At 45.6% G+C, this 14638-nt stretch overlaps 1 protein-coding gene across 1 annotated transcript; it reads left to right on the plus strand.

Moving 5' to 3' along the window:
• Positions 1-7766: 7766 nt before the first annotated feature.
• Positions 7767-11079, plus strand: LOC143271068 (uncharacterized). The gene is made up of 3 exons (XM_076562940.1): positions 7767-8041; positions 8119-8534; positions 10458-11079. Exons 1-3 carry the CDS (start codon positions 7767-7769, stop codon positions 10823-10825), a joined length of 1059 nt encoding a protein of 352 aa, XP_076419055.1. The 3' UTR covers positions 10826-11079.
• Positions 11080-14638: the final 3559 nt, after the last annotated feature.

Consider the following 14638-nt stretch of genomic DNA (forward strand, 5'->3'; position numbering starts at 1 on the left):
TGTTAGCTTCCAGGATTTGTGAAACATTTACTGTGAAAGGTCAGATAATTAATACACTTCATTTTGTAAGTCATACAGCTCTGTCACAGCTACATAATTCTGCTTTTGCAGTGTGAAAGCCACTATGAAAACAAATGGGTGTGGCTGTGTTCCAATAAAATCTTATTTATAAAAAGAGATAGCAAATCAAATATGACCTTTGGTCTATAATTTACTAATCTCGGTTCTAAATAAATAACCCTGTCAGTGATAAGTTTAGGGGACTAAATAACAGAAACTTTAAGGGCAAGAAATAAGAAAAAGTGATTTAATTATCATCATTATTCACAAGCAGAAGGGATATACCATCTCAGTGAAAATATTCAGAGTTTCTATATTGAATCTATTTGACTCTGTTTCCATGTAAAAGTGATGTCAGCTACTTTCTACATAGACCCCATGTGTTTTAGTTTAATTTCTGTTGCTGTTATAAAATACCTTAGACTTGCTCTTAGCTATCTCTTATTGTAGCATGAATCTTAAAAGATCTTATTAATAAAAACAAACCCAGAGCCAGATATTGGGGTGAACGTTGAAAGATAGAGAAACAGAACAAGCCACATCCAACCTCACCTTACTAACTTCTCAGCTGATCTTATTTTCTCAAACTGGAAGCCTCAGACTGAAAGTTTCAGAGTCCTCATCCAAAAGGATCTCAGCTGAACTGCTGCTCAAAGGCCTAAAAGCTTAAAAGTCCTAAAATGCTTCTAGTTCCTGGTCCTCACACCTTATATATCTTTCTGCTTCTTCCCTTCCCTTCCTGGTATTAAAGGTGTGTGTCACCATGCTTAGATAATTCCAGTGTGGCTTTGAACTCACAGAGATCCAAATAGATCTCTGCCTCCCAAGTGACAGGGTTAAAAGTATGTGCCACCTTTTTCTGGCCTCTATGTCTATCTAGTGGCTGTTCTGTTCTCTGATCCCAGATAAGTTTATTAGGGTGCATAATATATTAGGGGATACCATCATAACATTTCCCCTTTTTTTGTCTAAAATTAAAAAGAAGCTATAACTAATATAAGAACAAGTATATACAATAAGTATATACAATATATACAGTCAAGAATTACATTAATAGTGTCTAGTACATTAACATTTGACAGATTCAGCCAAAAAACTCAATTATATACATTAACGATGTTCAGTCCATTATCATTTGACAAGTTCAGATGAAAATTTTCATTGCTTATCCTATTTAAAACAAGTAGTTCCTTTTTTAAAGTAGATTCAATAATCTCTCTTTTTATCTTGTCATATCTGTATTCTCTTTTCTTTTCTGAGTAGATCCAAAAATCTACCTTTTATCTTATTATTTCTATAACTTACCTTTTATCAGAGTAGATTCAATGAGCTACCCTTTTCAATATTGTCTTTTTTATTTTATTTTTCTTTAAACAAGAATCCTGTATCTAATCACTTTCGATAAGCTTTTTTTAATCATTAACAATTAACAACTTATAACCAACCATGGTAAATAATGACAATTACCTATAATTCATTGAATGTCCAAAAACCACCCATCCCACCTCTTGGGAATGTGGACATCATTTTCTTAAAATTTTTTCCTGCTTTCTGGGAGAGAGAGAGAGAGAGAGAGAGAGAGAGAGAGAGAGAGAGAGAGAGAGAGAGAGAGAGAACCTAAAATTGCTTCTTTCTAAAAGCAGATTTCATGTTTTTATTTGTTGTTGCACAAAGGGTCTTAGTGAATGGTACAATGTGTACCAATTAGTCTAATTCTTTATGTTACAGTTTTGGGAAGTACTATGAAATAACATAAGGTAAATATTTGGAAATATGCCAGTCATTGCATTAATGTTGACTGGGTACTCAAAGTCAAGAGTTTTGATTTTCATTCTTTAATTATTTCAACATATTAGCCAAGTACATTTAAAGTTAACTTCTTAGCAAATGTCTTTATGGACTTGTGATTTCCATTTCTCAGTATTAAATTTATTTACAAAATGCAAAGTTGTAAACAGTGATTTTTGAAGCTCAATCTTCTGAGATCCTTGATCATAGTAGAGCTCTTTCTAGGAACATGAAGAAAAGTTGAAGCTCAAAATATGATGTTTGTGTTATTACCAAACTGCCATAATCCAACTATACAGAAAGGTGGAAAATATGAGAGAAATGTGTGAAAGGTTAGAACCTTAAGTGACACAGCTATTTTCTCAATGTTATTATACAAATAATATCAGACCCTGTTAGAAGGAAGTTAGGTCATTGAAATACATCGTGAAGTAAGCCCTTCTCCTCACCATATGCTTCCACCATAATAAGCTGTTTTATCAGAGGCAAAGGAGCCATGTGAATATAAACTAAAATCTTGGAACATTTGAAATAAAACTAACCTATCTTCCTTATAAGTTAGTTATTTCTGGTATTTGGTCACCGAGATAAGAGGCTGACTAGCATAGGTCTAGCAGTTATATCTGCCATCACTGTGACCAAATACATTATATAAACACTTTATGGAATGGGGTTTTGGGCTCTCAATTTTAAACATGTCAGTCCATTGTTTCTCAGCCTCTAGTGCTTGGGGAGAACATCATGGCAACTATAATGTATGGAAAAGGATTTACTTACTCAATTGCTCACAGGAAACACAAAGAAGTAAAAGGGAAAAGACAAAGACAAAAGAAAAGTCCTTCAGTGACTTACTTCCTCAAACCAGGAAAGAAGAGCTCACTGATATCAATAAACTATTCAAACTTTGAATCCATAAGCAGATAAAAATCATACATTAAGTCATAGATTTCATCTAGTTTCCTGATGTCTCTCTAAATGTCTTCATAGGTAGAATCAGAGGTATGCTTCCCTACTTGCTTTGATAATTCTTAATTTAATCAAGCTGAAAATTTATTACAACTGAAAGAAATGTGCTCTTTGAAGATTGATTTTATAAAATTTATAATAATAGGTACTCATTATAATGAACATTTTTCAATTCAACCACTGTGTCTTACAAATTTATAAAGCTCAACTTAGCAGTTTCCCCATTCAGGAATGTTCTATTTATAGTAAGTAATATAATAAAATGAAAATTACATTTCCTTCCAAAAAGCATTGCTAAAGAATATAAATTACACAATTTTGGCTATATACTTTTCTATAGAGTTACTACTTACCCTCTATTGCAATTGTATGAATTTGAAAAAAAATCATCATATCTCTATATCATCTGTTGTTCTATGTCTATCTATATCAATACAGAAATGTAGAGCAAACACACTATAACAAAATTCTGAGGAGAATCAGGTTTGCATAAAGTATCAGTGTCACAAATTGATCCATCATGAAAAAAACATTTTTGCTTATAAACTAATATGATTTTTCAAAATCCACAACATTTGATTTATATAAAGTGTTTACTATTTCTAAAATGAAACGAAATTTAGGTGATACTCAAATGCAGAAAATGCCATCTTTGATAAGTTTCTCCTACAAGTTTTCCAATGGGCTTTCCTGGAAAAAACCAATTTAGTAGATAGACACTTGCTATTAAATTATTAGATAAGGAAAAAAGAAAAAGTCAGGGAAATGAAGCTCAGAAAACTAGTATTTCAATATTCTAAACAGTGTAGTAAATGAAAAGCTTTCAAGTTACAGTGGCATTATTGACAGTGAGAGAATTGAAAAGTTTAAATATAACATAATAGAAAGATCAGCTATTCCTATTACTATAATGCTTATTAAAAACCATGACGTTCATTGCATTTTAAAAATAATATTATTTTAAACTATAAGCACTATGGAAGTCTAAACTTTATCAGTCCTGACATAGGGAGAAAAGTATTAAATGTATAACATCTGACAAATACCATACAATTCAATTGTAAAGCTTTAAAGAAAACATTTTCAATTTTTCTAAATCACATTTGCACAAGTCACTATTGAGCTATAAATAATATAGGAAAATGTAAAATGTATACAATATGACAATAATCAAAGTTAAAATGCTAATTCCATCCTCATATGAGAACAAACAAATGAAATGCCTACCATTTTAATGTGAATTAAATTTTCCAATATTTGCCATTGCCATTGGCTCCCAATGAAAGGAGTCTCAATAGTTTATTTAAATCAATATAATATCCTATCTTGTCTCAAGTATCTTGCAGCTACTTCATAGAGGTCTGCTCTACTTCCTCATTTCCCACTTAAGAAGTATTTTTCCACCAACCAGAATATCTCATACTCCAACCAAGGTGTTTCAGAGATGAATTTTCAGATAAATGCAGTGTGTGAGAGGTCAATGACTCCTACTTTCAAATCAGCACCCTCTTACATAGCATAGACTCTGCTCACAACACAATGAGAATATTAGAGCCCAAATGGTCCTTATTCATCTTATTCAAAAAATAATCTTTCATACAAATAGAGGCAAACTGAAAAGATCAGTAGCTAGTTTTTCTACCCACCAAAATCTTTGATACTTAATAAAAGCTAACAAGTCCACAAGATGAAGGGGAAAATTCACACAAAAAATGTTATAATACATTATTTAGAACAAGTTTTCAACAATTTTTAAATTAATAAACCAGTGTGGGTCATGCATATACAAACAGTTTACAATTTTAGTCTCTGAAGACAGAGAAATGCTTTAGAAAAAATAAATATGTTTCAGAGAAATAAGAGGCATATATAAACTAATAAAGATGGGAGTAATAGGACTACCAGAAAGAGAAAACAATTCAGGAAAGAGTAGATACATAGTAGAAGAAATTACAGCTGGAAATTTCCCAACACTGAGGAACATTCTTTATGTAAGCAACAACTCCAAGTGAGATAAACAGAGGTCTGCATTACAATATATTGCAGAGTTCATCTAAACATCAATCAAAGTGGAATTAACCAGCCATAAAATGATACAAATGGTATATTGCTATTCATATCATATATTCATAATCAGCAATTCTATTCAGTAATTAAGTTAGTAATTCACTAGAGCATGGGATTTCAGAGAAATTGTACAATGACTGTTGAAGTGTATGGAGTCTGTGAATCCCCTTGACGTAGTGAATATACTATAAAATCTCTGTGGTGATGGGTGCACAAATCATTGAATAAACTAACACAGTTGAACTGCAATCTTTCCGTGGTAAATTGTGTGCCATATCAATTATTCCTCAATAAAGCTGCTTTTTAAAAAAGCTAGAATGTGAATCCAATAGATTCAATGCCTAAGCAGGAAGGTCAGTGATAAAGTACTTACTTATCATGTGTGAGGCCCTTAGTTTAACCCCAAGATAGGACATGCATTCAAATATTGAGCCCAGCATTATTAAACATGGACAAAGGACTAAACAATATGAAATCTGTCAACTTACAGAAAAATCATTTTTGTGGTATTCATATAATAGAATATAGTCTGGCACATGAAAGAAGGAAGTCCTCATATATTATTTTGATACATAAATATAGAAAGATGTACATATAAAAAATATGACGCAGTCACAGAAACAGATAGGTATGCTTCCCACCATGTAAAACACCAGCTGCCTAGTAGAGAAGTAGTCAATTAAAATTTATATAAAATTGAACAAGGAGAAAAACCAAGAAGGTTGGGATGAAAAGAGAAAGAAATAGACAATGAAAATGAAGGAACTGGTAGTATATCCAGAGCAGCTAAAAAGGTTTTGAGGCTTTGGAAGTGACTGTTTATGTAGTTTATTTTATGAGGCTGAGAGGTTCTAAAATGTATTGTGGTAGTGGTGACAAAGTCTTGTGCATTCAAGTAAAAGCAAAAAAGAGATGAATGAACTCCGAATAGTGCATTTTAAATGGATGAATTATTTGTTTGTAGTTTATACTGAAAGACCCCAGCATACTAGCTTAGCCTAACGCCATTTCGAGTAAGGCCTGAAAAGCACGGGGAAAGTTCAGTTAGAGGACATGGGCACAGGAACAAACGGGGTATCTACGGTCGGCCACCTGGCCCCAGAACAGGGTACTAAAGGTCAGAAAAACAACTTGTAACCAAGCCAGCAGGCGTGTCGAGCTCGGGGAAAAACCACGAACTGTCCTGAGTTTGAACCTGGCCTCATTTGAATCGTCCAATCAGAACCCTGTAAACCATGCTTCTCGTGCTCCTGCTGCCCGACCCTATAAAAACCCTCCACTCCAGCCCGCCGGCGCGCCAGTCTCTTGAGCCTCTTGAGGGACTGTGTTGCCCCGGGTACCCGTGTTCCTGAATAAAGCCTCTTGCTGTTTGCATCTGACTTGTGGTCTCGGTGTGATCTCTGGGCGAGGGTCTCTCCAGAGGGAAGACTACCTTCGGGGGTCTTTCATTTGGGGGCTCGTCCGGGATTTGAGACCCCCCACCTCGGGACCACCGACCCACTGTCAGGAGGTAAGCCGTCCGTTCATGGTGTATGTCATCTCTGTCCTGAGTGTTGTCGGTTTGTCTGAATGTTGAATGTTGTCTGTTTGCGCTCCTGAATCTGTCTGTGTCAGTGGGGCTGAAGGAGCTGACGAGCTCGGACTTCACCACTGCGACCCTGGAAGACGTTCCACGGGTCTCTGAAGTCCCCTCTGGGGCACGGTCTGAAGTCCCCTCTGGGGCATGGTCTGAAGTCCCCTCTGGGGCATGGTTTTTCTGGTTTTGCTTTCGGTCTGGAACCAAAGCCGCGCAGCGCGTGTTAGTCTCATTTGTGTTTGTCTGTCGTTCTGTATTTTCTGTTTAACCGTTCTCCTCCTAGAAACAGTCATAGGAAGCCGGATCGGCAGATCTCTCCCGCTCCCTGTTCCTCCCGACCCCTCCACCAGCGTGTCGTTTCCTCTCCCCGCGTTCCGCCGCTCTGGCGGTGGCGGAGGCAGGCGCCGGTGTGCCCCGTGCCTCCTCCCGTCCGTGCGGCCACGGCGCGGTCGCGGGGGTCCGGGGCGGCGCTGGGGGGGGGCCTCCCCTCCTCGCTCCCTGCTCTCCCTGGCCGTCCGCGTCTCCCGCGCGGGCGGAGGGTTGGGGCTGCGCCGGTCTTCCCCCGCCGGGTCCGCCCCCCGGGCCATGGTTTTCCGCGGGGCGCCTCGCCTAGACTGGCGCCTACCAGCTGACTTAGAACTGGTGTGGACCAGGGGCGGGAGGGGGGTGTGAGGGAGAGGAGGAGCCGGAGCCACGGCGGCCTGGTGCGGCGGCCCCTCTCGGGAAGGAGGGGAGCCCTCTTACTCCTCGCCCCCTCCCAGCGCCCCATCGGCCCGGGAGGGGGTGGGGCGCGGCGGCCCCGCCGGGCCCGGCCGGTGAGCGGGGCGGGCAGGCGGGGTGCGGAGGGTGCAGCCTGTGCGGGCCTCGCGCCGCCAGGGGGAGGGGGGAGAGGAGGGCACCTAGGCTCTCCTCTCCCCCCTCCCCTGCGCGCCATGTAACCCCGCCCCGCGGGCGCGAGCCTGAGACCCCCGCGCGCGCGGGTCCCGGCCGCCAGCGCCGAGCACACTTCCACCGTGGTGGTGTGCCGCAACCGGCTCCGGGACGGCTGGGACGGCCCGGTGTGGGGAAGGTGGCTTGGGGGCGGCGTCACCCGTGGACGCCGAGTCACCCCACCCGGAGTGTTACAGCCCCCCCCCCCCCCCGACAGCACTGGAGGGACCGGCGGCTCCTGCAGCGGCCTCCGAACCGCTTCTACAGGGCCGCGCCCTTCGCCCTCTCTGCAGCCAGGCCGGGCTGCTCCGGGCAGCCTGAGTGGCGGCGCCTTCTGCGGCCTCCGTGGCTGGGGGGACGTGAGGGGTGGCCCACCGCTATGGAGGCGGGCCCGGCGCCCCTGGTGGCCCCGCCGCGCCGTCACGACGCCTCCGCTGCTGCCCCTTCGCCCCCGTCCCAGGGTTCCCGGGCTGGGCCGATCCTAGTGGTGGCACCGGGACCGCCTGTGACCACGGTCACGTCTGCCCACGTCAACCTGGTGGTCCCCGGGGAAGCTCAGCCCGCCTGGGTTCCAGGAGCGGCACCGGCCGCAGCCCCGGCGGCTGTGCCCGCAGCGGCCCTGGCGGCTGTGACCGCGGTGGCTCCAGTCGCGACGCGGGATGCAACCTCCCCGGCAGCCGCCCCCCCCCCCCCCCCCCCCCCCGTGATGACCCCGCTCGCTGGGGACTCAGAGGAAGAAAAAGAAACAGTCCAGTCCCCATCGCGGGCCGCCTCAGGGGCCGCCGAGCCGGCCCCCCCACTGAGTCCAAAGCCTTCCCGCTTCGGGAAGGACCCAACCATCAGTTACAATATTGGCCCTTTTCTGCCTCAGACCTTTATAATTGGAAACAATATAATCCCCCTTTCTCCAGGGATCCTGTTGCCTTGACCGGCCTAATTGAGTCCATCCTAGTGACTCACAGGCCGACTTGGGACGACTGTCAGCAGCTCCTGCAGACCCTCTTAACAGTAGAGGAAAAGCAGAGAGTTTTCCTGGAGGCCCGGAAGCAGGTTCCGGGCGATGACGGGAGGCCAACCCAACTCCCAAATATCATCGATGCAGCTTTTCCCTTGACCCGCCCAGACTGGGACTTCAATACACCTGAAGGTAGGGAGCATCTACGTCTCTATCGCCAGTTGCTCTTAGCGGGTCTCCGAGCAGCCGCCAGAAGGCCTACCAATTTGGCTCAGGTAAGGAATGTGATACAGGGAAAGGAAGAATCACCCGCTGCATTTTTAGAGAGGCTGAAGGAGGCTTATAGGATGTACACTCCGTATGATCCAGAAGACCCAGGGCAAGCACCAAGTGTCATCCTGTCATTTATATACCAGTCTAGCTCAGATATCCAAACCAAATTGCAGCGGTTGGAAAGTTTGCAGGCGCTAGGTTTGCCAGATTTATTGAAGGAAGCAGAGAAAGTGTTCAATAAGAGAGAAACTCCTGAGGAGCGTGAGGAAAGGAGATGGCAGAAACAAGAGGAAAGGGACAAGAAACAGCATAGGGAAATGAAAAAGTCCTGGCCACTGTAATGTCTCAGGGACAGGTCAGAGAGGGAGTTAGGACGGGAGATCAAAGAAGGACACCGCTTGACAAAGACCAGTGTGCTTACTGTAAACAGAGAGGACATTGGGCTCCTGACTGATCAAAGAAGCCTCAAGGGTCTTGGAGAACTAAGCCAAGGGCCAAGGACCTCCTCAATCTGGAGGATTAGGTTGGTCACGGCCAGGAGCCCCCCCCCAGCCTAGGATAACTCTCAAAATTGGGGGGCAGCCAGTGACCTTCCTAGTGGACATCAGGGCTCAACATTCAGTCCTGAGCCATGCCGGAGGCTCTCTCAGTGACCACACAGCTTTGGTCCAGGGGGCCACAGGTAGCAGGAGGTATTGATGGACCACCAAGAAAAAGGTTCAGCTGGCATCTGGACAGGACCCAAAGGGACCCCCCTACAAGTCCTAGCCCTTTGAACTATTCGTGGATGAGAACTCAGGCTTTGCAAAAGGAATGCTGGTACAGAGACTGGGGCCATGGAAGCCCGGTAGCTGCAGGATGGCCCCCCTGTCTGCGCATGGTAGCCGCCATTGCTGTTTGGCTCAAGGATGTAGGGAAACTGACTTTGGGACAGCCATTAACTGTGTTATCCTCCCATGCGGTGGAAGCTCTGGTCCGGCAGATGACCCACTACCAGGTTCTGTTGTTAGACACAGACCGAGTGGTGTTCGGACCAGTTGTCTCCCTCAACCCCGCAACCCTGCTGCCCTTGCCAGACCCATCCAAGGAGCACAATTGCCTCCAGATTCTGGCGGAGGCCCATGGCACCCGCTCTGACCTAACAGATCAACCGCTGTTGAACTCAGATTTTATCTGGTTCACGGATGGGAGCAGCTTCCTCCAAGAAGGAGAACGGAGGGCCGGAGCAGCCGTCACCACCGAATCGGAGGTAGTTTAGACCTCACCACTGCCACCTGGAACATCGGCCCAAAAGGCAGAGCTGATCGCGCTGACCCAGGCCCTCCGGATGTCGAAAGCCCGGAGGACCAGGAACTAGCAAAGAAAATGGGGGCGGAATGGAGCTCTGAGCGACAAGCTTACATCATGGATGGACAGAGGCCTCCCCTACCAAGAAGGAGACCGCTAACGTGGTAACCAAGAAACTCCTGGATGACATCTTTCCCAGGTATGGAATACCCCAGATATTGGGGTCAGACAATGGGCCCGCCTTCGTCTCCCAGGTAAGTCAGAAGGTGGCCAGGCTACTGGGGATCGATTGGAAACTTCATTGTGCATACCGCCCCCAGAGCTCAGGACAGGTAGAACGAGCTAATGGAACAATCAAGGAGACTTTAACCAAATTAACGCTTGCAACTGGCACTAGAGATTGGGTGCTCCTACTTCCCTTGGCTCTCTACCGAGCCCGAAATACTCCTGGCCCACACGGCCTAACCCCTTTTGAGATTATGTATGGGGCCCCACCTCCTGTTGTAAACTTTCTCCATCCTGATATTTCATCTTTTGCCACCACCCCTACTTTAGAAGCACATCTTCAAGCCCTCCAACTGGTGCAGAGGGAGATCTGGAAGCCCCTGGCCAAGGCTTATCGGGAGCAGCTAGACAAGCCGGTGGTGCCCCACCCCTTCCAGATCGGGGACTCCGTTTGGGTCCGACAACACCAGACCAAGAACCTGGAATCACGGTGGAAGGGGCCCTACACTGTCTTGCTGACCACCCCCACTGCACTTAAGGTCGACGGGATTGCTGCATGGATCCACGCCTCTCATGTGAAGGCTGCCAGGGAACCCAACCCAGCAGGATCCAGAAAGTCAACATGGACAGTGCGCCACACACGAAACCCCCTAAAAATAAGGTTGGCCCGCGGCTCCTCTTCCTCCCCCTCCTCTTAATCTCTGCCTACCCCCAGGGGACTAGGGCGGCAGAGAGCCCGCACCTAGTTAAGAGGCTCACTTGGCAGGTCATCTCACAAACTGGGGAGACGGTCTGGCAAACGACCGCCCTCCACACCCCCTTTACATGGTGGCCAAACTTGCATCCAGATCTCTGCCAACTAGCAGCAGGGTCAGAGGACTGGGACATCCCTACCACTGACCCCATGAACCCCAGAGCACCAGATGTCTGTCAGGATGGTAAGGGAACTTGCAAATGTGATGACGGGAGATACGGATGTGGTCACCCTGAAGCCAGGGCAGCCCTGTCGCAACTACCCTTCTACGTCTGCCCCCGGGATGGTAGGGACAGAAAGATGATTAGCCAATGTGGGGGTTATGAAAGTTACTTCTGTAAAGCATGGGGATGTGAAACAACTGGTAATACCTATTGGAAGCCTTCATCCACTTGGGACCTCATTAGGGTAAAAAGGGCTACCCAAGGAGAAAGCCACTCATGGTGTCCCCTTACCCAAGGATGTTGTTGGGGAACTGTCACGTCAGGAAGAGATAACACTTACTGGAAGGGGGGGGCCCTGTGTAAATTTCACCTGCAACCCCCTGAATATATCTTTCACTCAGAAGGGAAGGGAGATCACACAAGACTGGATTAAAGGTAAAACATGGGGACTTAGACTTTACATGATAAGACGGGACCAGGGAGTCGTGTTTACGATTAAGCTTAAAATCACGGAGCCCTCCGCCTTTATAGGTCCCAACCAGGTTCTCTCTGACCAAAAGCGTCCCTCTTTACCCGCTCCGGCACCCCCGAGGGCCACCCCCCGACCCAATTCGGCCATTCGCCCAAGCACGGCTCCGAATGCCGCTGTAACCCCAGTCACCATCCAGCCACCCAGGCCCGGTATGGGAGACCGGCTATTGAATCTTTTTTTTTTTTTTTTTTTTTTTTTTTTGGTTTTTCGAGACAGGGTTTCTCTGTGTAGCTTTGCGCCTTTCCTGGAGCTCACTTGGTAGACCAGGCTGGCCTCGAACTCACAGAGATCCGCCTGGCTCTGCCTCCCTAGTGCTGGGATTAAAGGCGTGCGCCACCACCGCCCGGCATTAGGCTATTGAATCTTATAGAGGGCGCTTACTCAGCCCTCAATGTTACCAACCCAAATCGGACTCAGGAGTGCTGGTTATGCCTAGTTTCCACACCTCCCTATTATGAGGGGGTGGCCGTAGTCGGAAGCTTCACCAATTCTTCTTCACCCCCGTCAGGATGCGCCTCGACACCTCAGCATAAGCTCACAATCTCCAAGGTGTCAGGACAAGGACTATGTCTGGGGACAGTACCCTACACCCACCAACACCTGTGTAATCGCACCCAGGCACTTGTTCCAGGACCCCATTATCTCGTGGCTCCCAATGGGACTTACTGGGCCTGTAGCACTGGACTTACACCATGCCTCTCCCCCTCAATACTAGCTAACACGGCCGATTATTGTGTGCTCATAGAACTGTACCCCAGGATAGTCTACCATGCACCTGAAGATATCTATGCCCGATATGAAACAGGGGTCCCCTGTATAAAAAGAGAGCCAGTCTCGCTAACCCTGGCCCTAATACTAGGTGGATTAACTATGGGAGGAGTCGCCGCCGGAATAGGCACAGGTACCACTGCCCTCATGGAAACCAACCAGTTCAGACAACTCCAGGTTGCCATGCACACCGATATCCAGGCACTGGAGGAATCCGTGAGTGCCTTGGAAAAGTCACTCACCTCCTTGTCTGAGGTAGTTCTGCAGAACAGGAGGGGATTAGACCTCCTCTTCCTACAGGAGGGGGGGTTATGTGCCGCCCTTAAAGAAGAATGTTGCTTCTATGCGGATCATACTGGGGTGGTGAGAGATAGCATGGCTAAATTAAGAAAGAGATTAGAACAAAGACAAAAACTCTTTGAAGAACAGCAGGGATGGTTTGAAGGATGGTTCGGAAGGTCCCCCTGGCTCACCACCCTCATCTCCACTCTTATAGGGCCCCTTCTGATCTTATTGCTCCTTCTGATGCTTGGGCCCTGCATCCTAAACAGACTTGTCCAATTTATCAGGGAACACGTTTCTATTGTTCAGACCTTGGTATTGACCCAACAATACCAACGACTCAACCAGGTGGAAATGGAGCCACATCCCTATTCTTCCCCATGAATGGAGGATTCCATTCCCTGAGATAAGAAAATGGGGGAATGAAAGACCCCAGCATACTAACTTAGCCTAACGCCATTTCGAGTAAGGCCTGAAAAGCACGGGGAAAGTTCAGTTAGAGGACATGGGCACAGGAACAAACGGGGTATCTACGGTCGGCCACCTGGCCCCAGAACAGGGTACTAAAGGTCAGAAAAACAACTTGTAACCAAGCCAGCAGGCGTGTCGAGCTCGGGGAAAAACCACGAACTGTCCTGAGTTTGAACCTGGCCTCATTTGAATCGTCCAATCAGAACCCTGTAAACCCTGCTTTTCGTGCTCCTGCTGCCCGACCCTATAAAAACCCTCCACTCCAGCCCGCCGGCGCGCCAGTCTCTTGAGCCTCTTGAGGGACTGTGTTGCCCCGGGTACCCGTGTTCCTGAATAAAGCCTCTTGCTGTTTGCATCTGACTTGTGGTCTCGGTGTGATCTCTGGGCGAGGGTCTCTCCAGAGGGAAGACTACCTTCGGGGCTCTTTCAATACAACTGCTAAATTCCAAGGAAAATGGTAAAAATATTTAAATCTTGAGTAAGTTTATGCAACTATTAAAATTATAAAGAACATATTATAAAAGATTTTAAACATATCCCAACTGCAAGAGAATATTACAATGAATCCACAATTACTAGTCAGCTTTGACAATTAATATTTAATAGTCTTCTTTCCACTGACGCATTTTTATTTCTGTAAACCAATGAACAATATACTTTGTTAATCTTCTGACACCATAAACTGTTAAGAATCAATAGGCTTGCACTTTGGGAGACGTTACAGTTTTATATTTTAATATGATATTTTTATTTTATTTGAGAATTTCATACATGTTCACAATATATTTTTTATCATATTCATCCCCACATACCACTTTTCAAGCCCTCCAAGGTACAAACCATCTCCCCTTCCTAACCTCTCAACTTCATGTCATCATTTAATTTTATAATTCATCAAGTCTAATTATAGTTACCTGAATGCACATGAGTAGGAGCCATCCATTGGAGCACCATTAACCCAGGAGACACTCCCCTAAAAACAACTGATTCTTCTTCCCAGTAGCCATAGACTACCAATAGTTTCATAACCAGAAATGGGACATTGTGAGGTCCTCCCCTGCCTTAGTTTGAGTTACTATGCTATGAAGAGACACCATAACCATGGAAACTCTTATAAAGGAAAACACTTACTTGGGGCTAGCTTACAGTTCAGAGGTTCAGTCTTTTATCATCATGGTGGGAAGCATGGTGACATGCAGGCAGACATGTTCCTGGAGAAGTAGCTGAGAGTTATATATCTGGATTGACAGGAAGTAGCAATAAAGCCCTGGAACTTGCTTGAGCCTTTGAAATCTAAAATCCCAGGGACACCTTTTCTCCAACAAGGCTACATGTACTCCAACAAGGACATACCTCCTTCTAGTGACAATCCCTATGAACCTATCAGTTTAATTTTCATTCAAACCACCACATTCCATGCCCTGGCTCCATAGACTTGAAGCCATATAATAATATCAAAATACATTCAGTCCAACTTTGAAAGTCCCCATAGTCAACCAGTTTAAAAGTTTAAACTCTGTTTAAAAGTACAAAGTCTCTT

This window comes from Peromyscus maniculatus, chromosome X, assembly GCF_049852395.1.
Source record: "Peromyscus maniculatus bairdii isolate BWxNUB_F1_BW_parent chromosome X, HU_Pman_BW_mat_3.1, whole genome shotgun sequence".
Lineage (NCBI taxonomy): Eukaryota > Metazoa > Chordata > Mammalia > Rodentia > Cricetidae > Peromyscus > Peromyscus maniculatus.